General features: G+C 42.4%; 7 protein-coding genes across 7 annotated transcripts; 4 read left to right on the top strand and 3 right to left on the bottom strand.

Annotated features, from left to right (window-relative positions):
• Positions 1-3,644: 3,644 nt before the first annotated feature.
• SS1G_07058 (hypothetical protein) lies at positions 3,645-5,963 on the top strand (the record flags this gene model as incomplete). The annotated part of the gene is made up of 1 exon (XM_001591562.1): positions 3,645-5,963. The coding sequence occupies one exon, from the start codon at positions 3,645-3,647 to the stop codon at positions 5,961-5,963; it is 2,319 nt and encodes a 772-aa protein (XP_001591612.1).
• Positions 5,964-6,700: 737 nt separating this feature from the next.
• On the top strand, positions 6,701-7,789 carry SS1G_07059 (hypothetical protein; the record flags this gene model as incomplete). Its single annotated transcript, XM_001591563.1, has 3 exons — positions 6,701-6,989; positions 7,135-7,370; positions 7,739-7,789. 3 exons carry the CDS (start codon positions 6,701-6,703, stop codon positions 7,787-7,789), a joined length of 576 nt encoding a protein of 191 aa, XP_001591613.1.
• A 489-nt stretch (positions 7,790-8,278) lies between these two features.
• Positions 8,279-10,031, bottom strand: SS1G_07060 (hypothetical protein; the record flags this gene model as incomplete). Its single annotated transcript, XM_001591564.1, has 3 exons — positions 8,279-8,661; positions 8,811-8,952; positions 9,300-10,031. 3 exons carry the CDS (start codon positions 10,029-10,031, stop codon positions 8,279-8,281), a joined length of 1,257 nt encoding a protein of 418 aa, XP_001591614.1.
• Positions 10,032-11,670: 1,639 nt separating this feature from the next.
• On the bottom strand, positions 11,671-11,949 carry SS1G_07061 (predicted protein; the record flags this gene model as incomplete). The annotated part of the gene is made up of 1 exon (XM_001591565.1): positions 11,671-11,949. One exon carries the CDS (start codon positions 11,947-11,949, stop codon positions 11,671-11,673), a length of 279 nt encoding a protein of 92 aa, XP_001591615.1.
• A 1,701-nt stretch (positions 11,950-13,650) lies between these two features.
• Positions 13,651-13,941, top strand: SS1G_07062 (predicted protein; the record flags this gene model as incomplete). Its single annotated transcript, XM_001591566.1, has 3 exons — positions 13,651-13,669; positions 13,750-13,862; positions 13,894-13,941. 3 exons carry the CDS (start codon positions 13,651-13,653, stop codon positions 13,939-13,941), a joined length of 180 nt encoding a protein of 59 aa, XP_001591616.1.
• Positions 13,942-14,158: 217 nt separating this feature from the next.
• SS1G_07063 (predicted protein) lies at positions 14,159-14,764 on the top strand (the record flags this gene model as incomplete). Its single annotated transcript, XM_001591567.1, has 4 exons — positions 14,159-14,243; positions 14,403-14,518; positions 14,582-14,618; positions 14,673-14,764. The coding sequence occupies 4 exons, from the start codon at positions 14,159-14,161 to the stop codon at positions 14,762-14,764; spliced, it is 330 nt and encodes a 109-aa protein (XP_001591617.1).
• A 398-nt stretch (positions 14,765-15,162) lies between these two features.
• Positions 15,163-15,695, bottom strand: SS1G_07064 (predicted protein; the record flags this gene model as incomplete). The annotated part of the gene is made up of 3 exons (XM_001591568.1): positions 15,163-15,207; positions 15,278-15,618; positions 15,653-15,695. 3 exons carry the CDS (start codon positions 15,693-15,695, stop codon positions 15,163-15,165), a joined length of 429 nt encoding a protein of 142 aa, XP_001591618.1.
• Positions 15,696-15,930: the final 235 nt, after the last annotated feature.

Consider the following 15,930-nt stretch of genomic DNA (forward strand, 5'->3'; position numbering starts at 1 on the left):
GTAGTTCACTGACAGTCTGGTGGAGTATGTGTATCATCAGATGAAATGGATGGATAGAACGGCCAAGAAGATGAATCCACATCCCCCACGTTGCATGATGGTGGAAAAGAGGGATTCATGGAGGAGGAGGTTGGTAGGTAGCGTTTCATAGGTGAGCAGAGTCCCCCGTGTGAATACATGGATGAATACCAGCACTGCTGCTAGAGGTCGTTTTGAAAGGTAAACGGAGTCCTGCAGCTAAGGTTGTGCTTAGAGGATGACTTTTTGCATGCGCGCCAAGGGGAGCACGAATCCGTGATGTTGGCTCTGTAATATTTTGATTTTGCCGCGTCTGGCTGGTTCAATTGCGATGAAGAGATATGATATGATATGATATCTCACGATGTATCATCATGAATGGCTTACCAGATGAAGAATATATTGAACCCATAACGGGAATCAATTGTATGGTTTGGGGAATGGACTCCGAGATTGTGATTGTAAATTGTTAGATGCAGCATCTATTGGAATCGAAGGACAAGATAAAAATGGGTGATGGGTTGATGGATTGATGAATCATCTATAATCCAAGTCATGGGAATGAGGAATGAGTTGAATGTGACACCAACAGTCAATCTGAGAACAAAGGAAAGCAAATCAATTGATATTTGTCCATGTTATGACTTTGAGATGATAATAAAGAAACCATCGGTTAGGGCGATGGGGGCGTGGAGGGGGTAAATTGACAATGGGGAAATTGGAGATGGATCCAATAAACTCCTTATCCAAGTTTCAACGAATCACCAAATTATCATGAGATCTCTAAGAATTGGTCAACCCAAATAATAATTCAATCTCTCCGAGTTCAGGCCGTCCCAAGAGCGGGTGGGAAATTTCATTATTTGAGTTTGCTGTAGTAGCTGTACATGTTTGAATTAGCTACATAATAATAAGTATAAGTGCATGTACATCTTTTCTGTATCCTTCCTGTAGGACGGTTAGGTCAACGGGCGTGCAGTAGGATGGTTTTGCTTGGCTGATACCTCTGTAAGAACCTATCGAAAAGTAAATGAGATTTTGGTGTTTAGCATGCAATAGTTTTGGGTGAGGAATGTTTTGAGTTTGCTTTCCCCTGTAGCTCGTGAAGAGTTGCTAGCATTGTACTCTAGAGTCTACAGGCATAAGAGACCTGAGCTGGTAGAGTGTAACCTAGGTACATGATCATGTCAAATCTCAATCAAACAAGCTGGAAGGAAGGACATTCATTCATGGGTTGACTGGAATAGAATAAATGATATAGTAGTTCTATCGCGGGATCCACTTCTCGATTTACATGGCAGCAGCTGCTGCTGAGCTGCACCACCAAAATTAGAGATGGGGGGAGAGTTATTAGGAGAGAGAGTGGAAGGACAAAGAACGCGGGATTTTTGAGCGGAAGTATGAATGAATGAATGGGATTGGTATGGCAGCTGTCTTGTCACCATGGAAGGTATGTGCAGAGGACAAGAGTAGTGAGTGAATGGCATGAGCGAGAGTATTTTATCTGGGTTGCTTGCGATATCGCGATTTGAATCTTGAGACAGAGACGGTTTTCTCCGATATTGAAATAAATCATGGATCTTCGATGAAAGAAAGTTTTTCTTGTACAGAGTAGTTAGCATCTAGAAAGTGTTGATTTCTGCGAGAATGGCGGCGGATTAATCAAATTATTTTCCATTTGAATTTATTGCATCAAAATAAGTCATTCTTTACCAATATGATCCTTATCCTTCCTTCCTTATCCTTTCTAAGCCCTTCTTCCTTTCTTTTCAAGTTTCGAAACCATTGAAATTCAAATCACCCACTACTGACTGACTGAGTTTGCTAAGATCCCAACCGCTAATAATAACATGATAAACAACACACCATCTATTTATCTGAACCAGATTCAAGATTCATTCAAGTCATTTGTTCATAGTTAATCAGTCATTCGCATGGTTCGCCTCTTTCTCTCTTCCTCTATGGACGGGAAGTAAAACATGAATGATTTCTTGGTGTATGACTAAACCCACATCATATATGCCATATCGTATATGCCCGATTCTGATGTTATTCTTATATTCTTATTATATCCTTAAGCCCAAGTACAAGTAGAAGTAGAGGTACGGGTACAGTGCAGTACAACTACAAGTACAAGTACATACGCTTAAGCACTGGCACAAGCACAAATTACCACATCCCACATCCACCATCCACAAATCCACAGCCACCCTAAAATTTCCAACCCACTTATCTCTCAAAGAAAGGAAAGAAAAAAAAAAGAAAAAAGAAAAAAGCTTTCCCAAATTCCCAATCCGCTTATCCGTCACACATCCGTTACACTATCCTGTACGCATCTTAGTGTGTTCATTATTTATCCACCTCTATTTGGGAAGTGCATATCTATCCACTTACTACCTACTTTGTACTTTCCTCACTCTTCCTACTTACTCTGCGACCTTTTTCATCCATCTGCATTATTTACCAACCAACGACAGACACTCTCCTCTCTGGACCCTCTCACTCTCTCACCCTTACACCCTTCCACACACGCTTACCACATTCAAAGCAGCTTTCGCCAGCATAGAAAGAGCAAGAGCCTCTTGGGAATTCGGGTCTCTTTTATAAAGTCGTGGTTCTTTGATTTCATGATTACTTGATTTCTTTATCACTGAAAATTCCTTCAAATCGAGGATCGAGGCAGTGGCAAAAACAGGTCTTCTTTTCCGACTGGTACTGGCATGGGGACTACTTTACTTTTTTATACCTTAGTATAAACCAGAAAACCAAAACCAAAACCAAAGAAGATTGATTTTTATTCAATTTGTGTGAAAAGATCAGCCCTGGAAAAGGAACAAGACTTCACTTCAGCCCTTAATTGAACGTCATTTTATAAATCCGCAGCACCACCCACCAACTAGCCACCATCTAGCACCGCCCAACAACCCCATAACAAGCAACCGCCCAGCACCCCAAAAAATACACCGTACTTTTCGCTGAACCTAATACCTGTTGCTTATCGACTGAAGAGAAAGACCGTTACGACATAAATTCAGAGTGGAAACCAAACAACAACTTTATTATACACATCACCACTTTTTCTCTCTTCTACCAACAATAATCCTCCATTAGAGAGAGATACCACTTTTTTCTTTCCTTTTATTGCTTTCCTCGCAGTAACCCGGATTAATCTCTTTTTCTGAACATGATGGTTTCTCGACAATTATAGCAATACGGTCCTTAGGGACGCTTTAATTCAACGGTCCTCCTCGGCCCTTGCTTTTCTTTGGGAAAGGCATCTGACGACGAACAACTCTACATTTGTTGCATTTTTACCTCTTACCACCAATCACCAATACGTCGAGCCTTTTGAGGAGTAACTCGATTGTTTCACTTCAATCCACTTCAAATCAATTCAACCACAAAACAACGACGACCTTTTCCTTTAAATTCGGTCTCCCGCAACCATCTCGGAAACCACATTCTGATTTTCATACCACAACCTTTTTTTAATCGACCATATACCAACAGTCGATCCTACTTATATTAATTATACACACACAATGAATCTCAATCACGATCGGAACCACACCATGGAGGGGCAAGATATGTTAACGTGGCGTCCACAAGCGACATCCACTTCAAATATGTCTGCAAATGGCGACGAAGAAATAATATCCGCAGAAGTCGATGAGCCTCCTGAATTACAACCAAACGAATTTACAAAAGCTCCCATTCGCCCTCAAAACGATCGCGCGATTTCCCTTCTTGCAAAAGGTTTGAAAAGCCCGGAATCCGAGACACAAAAACCTGATATACATATTACCACCGACTTAATGCGCCGCCGATCCCTAATGAGCACAGTAAGCTTAGCATCGACTGCCGAACTTACAAGCGATGGAGGCTTCACAAGTCCTGCTCGCACCAATACACCCAGCCCACCATTTCCAAATACATCATATTATTCGATGACTCGGAAACCAACATATCCTCCATCTAATTCAGTCGTACATCATGAAGCGGCTGATCCAATCATTGCAGTTCACACGGAAATTCTTAACGTTTCACCAAAAGCAGCACCAGTCGTACCTCTTGAGGCTGCTCCAAAGAAACGTTGTATCAGTTTCGCTTGTGGTGCGCGAAAGGACCCCGCTCCTAAGACAGGGGTAGTTGCCGTCGCGAAACCCCTTGAGCCTGCAGCTCCCGCAGTTGAAGCTCCAAAACGCAAATCTACCATTAAATTTGCTTGTCCTTCTAAGCCTACGGAAAAATCTGTAGCGAACGTGGAACCCACTGAAAAGACATCCTTGAAACTCGCTGTGCCAGATACTCTACCGCGAAGACGCGTTCCAAGCCGATCACCATCTACTTCAAGAAAGCCTAGACCTGCTACCACATCTTCTGCTCGCCCTCATCGCGAATCCACAGGAACCGTAAGACGTGCATCGCAAAGTCCTGTTGCGATAAGATGTAAGCCCAAGTATGTCATTGCTGGCGAGAAAGATTTACAATCCGAGGCTGCTCGATTTCACGAATTCTGCAGTGAAGGTTTGGAGGAGGATGATTGGATTCGCACAGATGGCGAGATTCCAAAAGCAAAAATTACCATCAATGACACCCTCGCAAAGGAGATTAGAATTCGCAGACTCGGATCGGAAGCCGAAGAAGAAGCTCTGGAGGAAGAAGATGATGAAGACTTTGACGATGGGAACGACTCCGATAATGAAGATGGCTCCGATGAGGATCAAGATGATTATGAGGATGATGAGACTGATCGTGTTTACTCTGATGACGATGCTACAGATGGAAATGAGACAGATAACGAAGCTGGTTTCGCTGATTCTGATGACGAGGATGATACCGAAGGTGATTTTAATTTCTGGACACCAAATAAATTGGAACAAGCACGATTTCCTATTCCAAATGCCGAAGCTAGCACTTACCGTGCTTCTGCAAACCGAACTGCTTCAGCATCATCAATCGAATCTCTTAACGGCACGGCCCCTATAAGAGAATTATCTAGGGGCAAGCGAAGACCGAGAAAGCCTCGCAGCATCAAGATACGCCCAGGAACCCCAGATCTCCCTGATAGTACCGATTTTGTTTGCGGAACACTTGATGAAGATCGTCCTCTCGAAGATGCTTATGTTTCTTGTATGGAAGCGAGAAAATATGCCAGGCACATCGCTACCCCTCAGGATATTGATCCATCTTTCCCAACCTCTGATCCTGAGGATGAAGAAGACGAAATTGATGATGTTGCAAAGACAATTGAGAGTGATGAACATGTTTGGATGCAAGGAAAATTTGAAGATTCTGATTCGGACCGCCGTCGTGCTAGGTCTCGTAGATCTCCGGGCCATTCTCCAAGAAAGTTACACTCTCCTCCACCAAAACAACGTCTTCGCTCTCCACCTCCGAAGCAACGTCTCCGATCACCGCCACCTAAGAAACGTCTCCAGTCACCACCACCAAAGAAACGTCTTCAATCACCTCCGTTACGCAAGTTGTTTGGGGATGAATCTCCAAACAGACCATGTTCTCCACCACCGGCACGCGTCATTGATTCTCCTCCAGCTTCACCTTCCATCACCGGAAGTCGAGCAATCAAGTTTGCTCCTTTAGGATCAAGACCAGGTTTGACTCATACCAAGTCTCTTCCTCGAACTCCAAATGCTTTCTGTCGTCAATATACTGCGAGTCGTATTGCTGCAGCTAATGAAATCGCTGCAAAGGATGATGGTGATGGACCATTACGAGGAGCAATTGATATTGTCAAAGGACTTGAGCAAAAGCGACAAAGACGAAAGGAGAAATTTTATCAAAAGCATTGCGCCAATCGTGCACGCAAAGGACAACCAGAGCGTAGACCACAACCTGGTAAAGGTGCAGAACGTATGCGAGAGTTGGGATTACTTATGGCTGGCAAAACTGGCACTAATGACCCATATATGCTTTCTGCATAGACATATTGCAAAAGCAAACATTTTCTAGTTATTTTCTATTCTTGAACTGTCAGGCTTTCTCTTTCCTCTCTCTGGTAGAAGAGTGTTTTATTTTTTAGATGAGATATACCCCTTCTTTCGGAGTTTTAAGAGGAATTGGAAGAAAGCCTATCGGGAACCCGTGATTGATCGGTCGAATAAAAGACGACGAGACGGCCTCGTCTTCTGTCATTTTTCCATTAATGGATAGATGTTACGGATGCGAAATCCCGATTATTTTATACACACTTTATTTTGTAAATAGGAATGAATAAAATATTCAATAAACATTTATGATGATTTTAATGTATTCTGATTGTGATTCTTGCTCTGTTTTGTGAATTAAAAGTGTGATGTTATACGTGTATTTACATTATTTATAATGATTGATTGATTGATCGATGAGATGAGGTATGATGATCTAGTATATTTTAACCTTTTGGTAGGTAAGATACCTAGTAGATACAGAAAGGTAAGGAAGGTAATGAGGAAATAAGACTCTTTCTTACCTATGATGCAATCACAATCTTTTATTCATTAGCCCACCAACCCCCCAGCATTACCCCGCATCTAAACAAACAAACACAACAATTATAGCAAACTCGGGGTACTCAAGTACTATTGTTATAACTACTAAGTAGGTATCTAGTATCTAGAACACAAATCTTTGACTTTTTTAGAAGATACTCTACTCATTTACCCATCACCCAAACAAAACCATGCCCCCGCAACCACGAATCCTCCTCCTCGGCGGCCACGGCAAAGTCTCCCTACACATGACACCCAAAATCCTCGCCCGTTCCTGGTCTCTGATCTCTCTAATACGGAATGAGGGACATAAGGGAGATATTCTTGAAGCGGCGAAAAAAGCAGAGGAATTGAAGAGTGAAGGAACGGAAGTTGGGAAGTTGGAATTCTTGGTGAGGAGTTTGGAGGAGGTGGGGTGTGTGCGGGATGCGAGGGAAATTTTGGAGGAGGCGAGGCCGGATTGGGTGGTTTGGTGTGCGGGTTTGTGTTTTAGTTTCTTTTTTTTTGATTTTTTTTGAGAGGTTTGGATATTTGAAAGCGGGAGGGGGAGGAAATAGGAGGATTAATAACAGCTATGATATGATTACAACGAATAAAAGCTAATCTAAAAACCCACAACCCACAGGAGCCGGCGGCAAAGGCGACAAATCCCGCACCTATGCCATCGACCAAAACGCCTGCATCCACTTCATCCGCGCCAGTATCTCCACCCCCAGCATCAGCAAATTCCTCCTCGTCTCCGCGCTCATCTGTCGTCGTTCGCGCGCTCCCTGGTGGACCGATGAGGATTGGAATTATGTCGAGAGGGTTAATAGGGAGGTTCTTTCGGATTATTATAATGCGAAGTTGAAGGCTGATCAGGTGCTTGTGGTGGAGGGGGGGATGAGGAAGGATTGGGTTTGGATGGATTTGAGGCCGGGGACTTTGGGGGATGGGAAGGAGAAAGGGAGGGTGTTGTTGGGGAAGACGGGGGGGAGGGGTGCGGTTACTAGGGGGGATGTGGCGGAGGTGGTGGTTAGATTGTTGGGGGTGGAGGGGGGGAGGAGTGGGTATTTTGATTTGGTTAATGGAGATGGGGAGGGGGATGGGGATGAGGGGGTGGAAATAGGAGAGGCGGTTGAGAGGGTTTTGGATAGTGGGGTGGATGCTAGGGATGGGGAGGAATTTGGGGATTTAGTTGGGAGTGACTTTTTGAAGTTGTGAGGTGGGAGAGAAGTCAGGGGGATCAGGTGATGATTCATGGTACCAAACTGAGCTCTGGAATATATAGAGATAACTAGCGCAATAAAAATGGAATTTTGGACTATGTATTTTTTTTTTAATAAAAAAAAATCTATCTAGGTATCTATGCACTTATTTCCTTCAAATGTAAAATAATAAAACGAAAATAGTCGAGAGTTAAATTATTAGATAAATTATCTAGAACCATTCAGTGAGTAAGTGGTATTGGAATAGAAAGATTATTCAGATAAATGACAAAAAATCAACCTCAATCAAGATGAGCCAAAAAAGGCCAAAAAATAAAAGATGATGAAACAAAAACATACAACAGTGGGGATTCGCTGGTGGTCACCCACCCAACTACTAATCCACCGATCTGAAGCTTGTGTATGGCAGAGCGGACGGGATGCCCAATTCTCTTCAGTCTATGGTCGTATGTGGCGATTGGGATTTTGCATTGATTTATATTCCCTAATTGATAAGGTAGTTATAGTATGTATATCCCATTCCATTTACCACTCACACACTAAACCATCTCAATCACTCATTCAATCCCTCCCTCTCTCCGCAGCAAAACTCCCCATCATAATCCGTACACCCCTCTCCCCCTCCGCAATCTCATCATACCCCCAAATCGTATCAGCGATACTACGAACTTTCTCCGCCAGAAGCGGAAGATTATCAGAGATAATCGAATCTTCCATATCGAGTATGCGACCATAGTGGTTACAGGTACTTACGGCGATTGTGGCGCGCGGTTGGCGAATTTGTGTGTAAGCTGTGAAGAGGGAGGGGAGGGATAGCGATAGGTGATGAGAGGGGGAGGATTGGGTAGGAAATGTGGATACTAGGGATGAGGGGGCGTTAGATGGAGCGAGAGGGGTAGAGGGAAGCTGGGAAAGGAGTTTGGTGAGGATGTAGACGTCTTCGACTGATGGGTTGGTTTGATGGTGATTAGCTTGTTGTTGTATACTCGGTTTACTATGGGGAAATCGGAATCACAAACAGATCCTCAATAAACAATAAACTGAACTACCGGGAAGACCTCAGGTAAGTGAAGAAGAAAATGGAAATACATACTACCAAGACCAGCACCCTGCCCAAAATGCGGTGCAGTAGTGTGTGCAGCATCGCCGATTAGAAGGATAGGAAGAGTTGGGTGGTGGAAAGTGGGTGCTGTAGGATGGTAAAATGTTGCCCAGTAAGAGGGGGATTTAATGAGCTGAGAGAGGTTGTGTCAGTGAACGTAGTTTGGGCTTGAGGGGATCTGGGAGAAAGTATATTATGGATAAAGGAAATAGGGGATATATTCTGAATGAAATGGAAAAAGGGAAATAAAATTTGAACTTTACATGAATAACATGAGATGGAAGTGGTCATTCAAAAATAGTCAAATAATTTGATGGCTAGAAGGAAATGAGGAAAATACAAAGACAGTAATATGAAAATACCAAAGAAGATAAAATGCTTTAGGTGAAATCTAGCAAAAAAAAATCAATAACATAAAAAGGTTCAAACAAAAGAAAGCACATGGAATAAAATCCAGCGTTCAAGAAATCATCCACTCACCCTCATAACCCCCTCCACATCTCTCCCCCATCTCCCGTCCAAATAATCCCTCTCCAATTCCTTCTCCACATTCTCTCTCACCCAGTTCCCCTCCCAAACACCTTCCTCCCTATTCGCAAAAGCAACAATATTCATACTCTTCCCACCCTCCACCGGGAAAGAAACCACATGTCCCCCATGTCCCAAATAAAATATCCTCTGTCCGGCTTTCTCCCCTATACTTGCCTTTGCCTCTTCCATTGGTATTAAACCCCTATATGCCACTTTCCCCGTAAAACGTGCTTTTAATGCGTCTGCGTTATTGGTCGGTGTGAGTACTATATCCCGACATAGGGATTTGACGCCATCGGCGCCGATTACTAAGTCTGTGGTTGATGTTGTGCCGTCTTGAAATTGTAGTGTGACTTTAGAATCGCGGACGTCGGAATTGGAAGGAAGAGAAGTAGAAGTAATTCCAATTAAACGTTTTCCAAATCTCACATCGGCAGAAGAAGGGAGGAGTTTGATGAGGACATCCATCAAGGATCTTCTATGCGCGGTACTTTGACCCTCTCTTCCTTCTTTCATTCTTACTTGTGCTATTCTCTTTCCTTCCCATTCTTCATCCTTTCCATGTTTCTCTTGTGAGCTGCCAACTCGATCACCGACTATAAAATCCCACCAGACGTCATCGTCGCCCCAATTTGCAATAGCTTTATAACTTTCCCAGAAATCGGGATGGAGTAGTTTCATGATCCGGTGGCCACTTGCGCCGAATCCAATACCGGCTCCAATTTCCGAGTAGCTGTGGTGAGATTCGTAGATGGTGTAGCGGAGATGAGATCGCTTGTTAGGTGGGAGAGCAGAAATAGAAAGGGCGAGTGTGAGACCAGTCAGACCCGCTCCAATTATGGCGATATTGAGAGTCTCGCTTGGTTCAGGGACGGAGTGGGCTAGGCTGGGGTTTGGCATGATGGGAGTTGGAGGTTGGGCGTGTTTTAGATTGTGAACAGAGATATTGAAGAAGTGAGGAGGAAAGATGTACGAAGATTATTGTAGCGTCCAGATTATTGGTGGAAACTAGACGAGGGTTAGAGACAAGCTGGCGACTTAGTAGAAAGAGGGGGGTAAACGAAACATGAACTATTGAATATGAACCATATTGTAAAGTTTAAAGGTTCTGTAACTCAAACACTGACTAATGATAATATTGTGATATCCAAAAGAAAGGGTAGCTGAGTGGTGATATAGCACCAGAGACAAAACAACCTAAAGATCCCGCTGCGGCACAAGTCGTGTAGCTAAGACAGGATAGAACAAAAGAGGAATGTTTCAAATCTTTACAATGATAAGAAATTATGATCGAATCAAGAACCTTCAACATAGTTCAGATAGTTCCGAAGGTACACTGCATTAAGTATGTTAGGTAACTTCGGAACTGAAATACGAATCCGCGAAACCCAAATGCAAATGGTTCAGCAAGCTTCCGAAGTGAAACCTATGTGTGACATAAAAGTTCCATGCATTGAATCTAAAATAACGTTTAAATAGACTCGCTACTCACGCTACTATGCATCCTAAATGAAGAAGCAAGAAATGCTTCAAAATGGTATGATTATTAATCAGCCAAATTATCCCTAAGCTATGTACCTAGGACTTCTAAAAATTGTGATACCGTGAAACTTTTCCGCTATATCACCACCATGCTGGAAGAAACTACCCCGAGCGCCTACAAGCCACTAATACGTACCTCTAAAAGCAAAGTGACTATCGCCAACCCTATCGACGTCACATCTCTCCAGTAAATAATCCACTTTACCGGCAGCTCTAGACCTATTTTCTATCCACGAGAAAAAATTGCTTAAATAGATATAAGCCCAGCAGCGCAATAAGTCATTATTGAAACGGTTGTATATCTCAAAACGAACAATTGTGCTTCGGTACTTGCAAAACAAAGTGTTGAAGCTACGCCGTCGAAATTACCAATGCTGACTTGAAGCATTGTAGTAGAGCCAATCTTGTATGTTCAAACAATAATATTTGTCACAATGGTCCATAGCATCGGTTGAGCAACATAAATTCCACATGCGAGGAGATATACAGCTCCATACTTGGTAGGCACGTTGGTATGTTTCTGATTAAGGAGGATAACAGTACCAGATATAATCATGCTATATTAAAAACGATCGAATGCTGTAGGATCTTTGAAATGATCGGATAAGACTGAGGAGATCAGTGCAGATTTGCTGCGGCGACAAAGACGAGGATTCACAGAATTTGAACGTGGCGAGAATCTTGATGAAGAGCTATACCGATGTAATCGTTGGAGTAAATATCGCGACGCTATAAAGCGTGATTGTTGCGCATCCTAGAATTATGCCATTACACTTGATTAGCCTAGGATAGCCATTAAATCGAGGTATTCACCATATGTATGTCTTCCAATCTTTAAGGATAGTGAACGTGTGACGATCTGACTCCTCATCCGTCTGTTCAAGAAGTCTTCTTTCTTAATGATATCAGCGAGTGAAGTCCTTTCCTTATCGGACAACCATTTTGCTTGATGTGGCCAAGCCGGAATAAATGGGTAAATGGGAATTGCAACTGGAGCAGTAATACAATTTTCGACGATGAGGGACAGTCTCCACCATGAAGGTCTATCTGCACCCATGATAGTCATTACTATTATTTATACCAGCAATAGCAAATGCAAGCAATGCAGCAAATGCGTTACCAAGAGCGTTGCCAACCATCAACGTGCCTAATCTCCACTGGATTTCGTACGGAGGATAGTACTGACTCAAAATGTAAACACTTGCTGTGGTTTTGGAGGTGTGCTGATTTCTATTCTGACTGATGGTAATACCTGGTATAATTCTCGCTTCTAAATAGGCCAACGAAGAAACGCATGGCATTGAATCCTGCAAGATTTGTGACGAGTCCATTACCAATACCCGTGATCCCTATGCTATTTCAATTCTAGATAATTTATATTTCGAAAGATTTCACAAACCGAGGAAAATTTCTCCAGCAAGAACGATCTGTGTTGAACTACACCGAATATGAGTAATGTGTTACATGGAATCTCGAAAACAATAAGAACCATGCCGACGATGGAAAGATTTATGATGAAATCATTGCCTTGAATATGAAAATCTTTTTGAATGCCGAAGATGCTAGCGCTTCCAATGTTACCGCGATTGAGGACGGTAACTAGCCAAAAAGCACATAAAGCTAGCCAAACATGAAGATTAATCTTCCAAATAAACCTTCAATATTATTTGGGAGGGAGTGGAATGGGACTTGATGGTTTAGGAGACGAAGATTCTCAATTTTTCTTATTTTTAATGTCCCTAATTTCAATACCTATTGCCTTCTCCATTGTTATTTGTTTTCAATATGCTGTGGAAAAATTGATGGATGCTTATCAGAAACTAAGCTTAGACTAAAAAAGATGAGAGAGGATGGTTAAAGTAAAAATTGGGTGGATGGACTGAGTGAATGGTATGGGCTCCGATTATGAATAAGTTAATGAATAATAAAAACTGACTGATCTTTAGTGGAATAAGTTGCAAGCTGTTTCTACCTCAGTGTTTGAAGTTCGTTTTGAAGTAGAAGCCAATAACCTCGACGAGAAGTCATCAAATACACATCCAAAAGCTTTGTGGGACATGTGAAATCGAAGCTAGAAATTTGTTCAAAGCACTTAGAGTCTTCACGGTTTCCGTTTTGTGTAGAGCAAGGAATATTGCTGCTTTCCCATGACATATCCTCACTTGAAGGCATCATTGCAAAGATTTGAATGTCATGATCTACCGCCATTGAACCCAATGTAATCATAGATCATGTGTTTTTAGCCGGTCTGAATGGTATGGCAGACGTGATCCGTGAACCGAGACCTGGATGCTTCCTGGAACTGGAAGACACCGCATACCTACTGGTGAGTGACGCTGCTGCTGTCACTGGACTTACAAGATTCGAAAGAGTATTCAATATCAAGATAGCAATTTCTCAAGCATGTATTTAACATATGTTGCAGAAATTCATATCGAACTGGGACGAGAGTTGTTGGAAGGAACCTTGGAAGAGGGGGAGGTCGTCCGTGACGTTTCAGCGGCTAGACCTAAAGTGGATTAGTTCGAGTTTAATCCAACTCCCTCAAAGTTTCGCTCCAACATCATGATCTTTACTTTATCGTACTATATTAACACTGTCGCTGTGTTATACAATATGACGATACTGCTCTTGCTGTGTTACAGTTCTTGCATTTACAACCCAAAGATTATCAACTGAGACCTGCGTAGAATAGTATTCCAAATTTGCACGTGCACTCGCCGAGCTCTTCGTATAGAATGAAATCTAACGCACCACAATGCAACCTCAAGGTCGCAGTAAGTCACGATTAGGACTCCTGAGGTGACGTAAATTGTTTGGAATTCTCACGTCTTACCAGACTAAGTCTCTGTCTCAGCTATGCAAAATCAACCGCCGTGTTACCTCGATTTCGTCACACCAGAATTCTACCGTAGCACAAAATCGACACGGACTCACGATATAAAAGAATTATTATTCGAATCGCGAATGGTATGGATCTTGCACTACTTGACAAGTGTAGTTACGTGAACTACCAGAATCATTATGGTTACACCGAATGTCCTATTGATCGGTCAACATTTCTTTCACTACCTGCTTCTAAGTTTTGAATGGTATCTCTAAATCTTGGAATATCTAGAATATATCCGTGTCGAAACTGGTACATCATCGCCATCCTATTGTGATCTCGAAAATTTACTTAAAACAACAGTATTGTTCATGCTTTTAATTTTTATAAGGACATGAGGTAAGATTCCTATAGCTGGCTCGTAGCGAAAAAAGTCATGATGACCTCAAAAACGAATTGTGCGACTTTAAGAAGTACAATGAACCACTATCCAAAGAGTTTGAAGGGTCATGAAGTATCATTCCGTACCTACTCGTGCAAATTGCTTAGAATTTTACTCTTAAAGTCTGTTTAAATCTATTCTTCTCTCATCTTCCTCGAGAATGGTTTGCGAAAGTTCTACCTCTTTAATAAAGCCAAAATAACCGTCAATATCATGTCTGAGCTAACAGATTCCGGAACAGCTTGGCTGGCTACTACTATTCCACTTTTATTTATGTCCATGCTTGCTGTCATATTCCGTGTTGCATGGCAATGTGGGCGTTTGAACAAGGCAGATGTAGGCATTTCGATTGCTCTTGTGAGTGTTCTGAATGCGAATATCTAGATATTTATATGTAATTAATTGACACTACATATGCAGGGCTTCATGATCGCTCATGAAATCGTGGGGTGCGTTGGTGAGTACACCCGTCCAAAGGAGCCATTGACCAACCTAACAAAACACTGATAAGGCATATTTACTTGGGGACTGGGCCATGATGTCGCCTCTCTCCATCCCGAAAAGGCTCAAAAAGCTATCATGGTAGGGAATCCTAGATACTAATCAATTTCCCTACTTTTGCTCCAACATGTCAGCTTAAACTATACTAGTATCTCTACATCCTCCAAATCATTTATCAAACCACCATAGCCACGATCCAAATATCTCTACTCTTCTTCTATATCTCTTTCCACCTGCCAGGTAATTTCAAATCCATTTATCATATCACCACTCTATCAATATGCCTATCCATGATCGCTTTCGATACCGCAACAATTTTTCAATGTACACCAATTCCTTATATATGGGATCGCACAATCGCACATGGCCGATGTATCAATAAATCCACTCTCTCAATAACCCACGCCATCACGAATATATTCTTCCATCTCCTTCTTTTCATATTATCCCTACCTATCCTACGTTCTCTTCATTTGAGCCGTAACAAAAAATACGCAATATCAAGCATTTATCTCCTCGGCTGCTTGTAAGTATTCGTACTCCTCCTGATTCCTATCAAAACATCCCATCCAAAATTCCAATCATCTAATCCCTATGCAAAAACAGTATCCTCACAACCAGCATCCTCAACCTCACACCTCTCATCCCATTCTCCATTTTCATCCCCCCAACTCCCCAACTAATCAAAATCCCCAATCCCCAATCCCTCCTCACACACTCCCTCGAACCGCTCCTCTCACTAATCCTCCTCTCCCTCCTCTCTTTCCCCACCTCACACACCACTCCGCCCAAAACCACCACCACCACCCTCACCCGCTTCCCTACCAATTCCCCCTGGAAAACCCTCAAATCCTGCTCTTCATCCTTCAAATCACGCTCGTCGTTTAAATCCCTCTCTTCCAAGTATTCCCAACATACACATACACATACACACCCCGCCGCTTTACATATGGATACTAGTATTCTTGATGAAATGATGATTTATGTTACCGTGTTGGAGGATAGCGGGGTTGTATTGAGAGGAGATAGGCATGGTGAAGAGGTGTGAGTTTGAGTGGAGTGGGTGCGTCAGTTAGGTTATAGATGACGAGATGAACGAGGATGGAAAATTGAATCATTTTGTGATGGTAGTTTAGTTACAATTATTCATTTGATATGATGTGATGGTTGCTTGTGACGATGGAGAGTTTCCTAGTTTGTGGATAAAGCTATTATAGCTAGCTAGCTACCTATATTATATGTATCAAGAACATCCTCCATTCATCTCC

The sequence above is a fragment of the Sclerotinia sclerotiorum genome, genomic scaffold (assembly GCF_000146945.2).
Source record: "Sclerotinia sclerotiorum 1980 UF-70 scaffold_9 genomic scaffold, whole genome shotgun sequence".
NCBI lineage: Eukaryota > Fungi > Ascomycota > Leotiomycetes > Helotiales > Sclerotiniaceae > Sclerotinia > Sclerotinia sclerotiorum.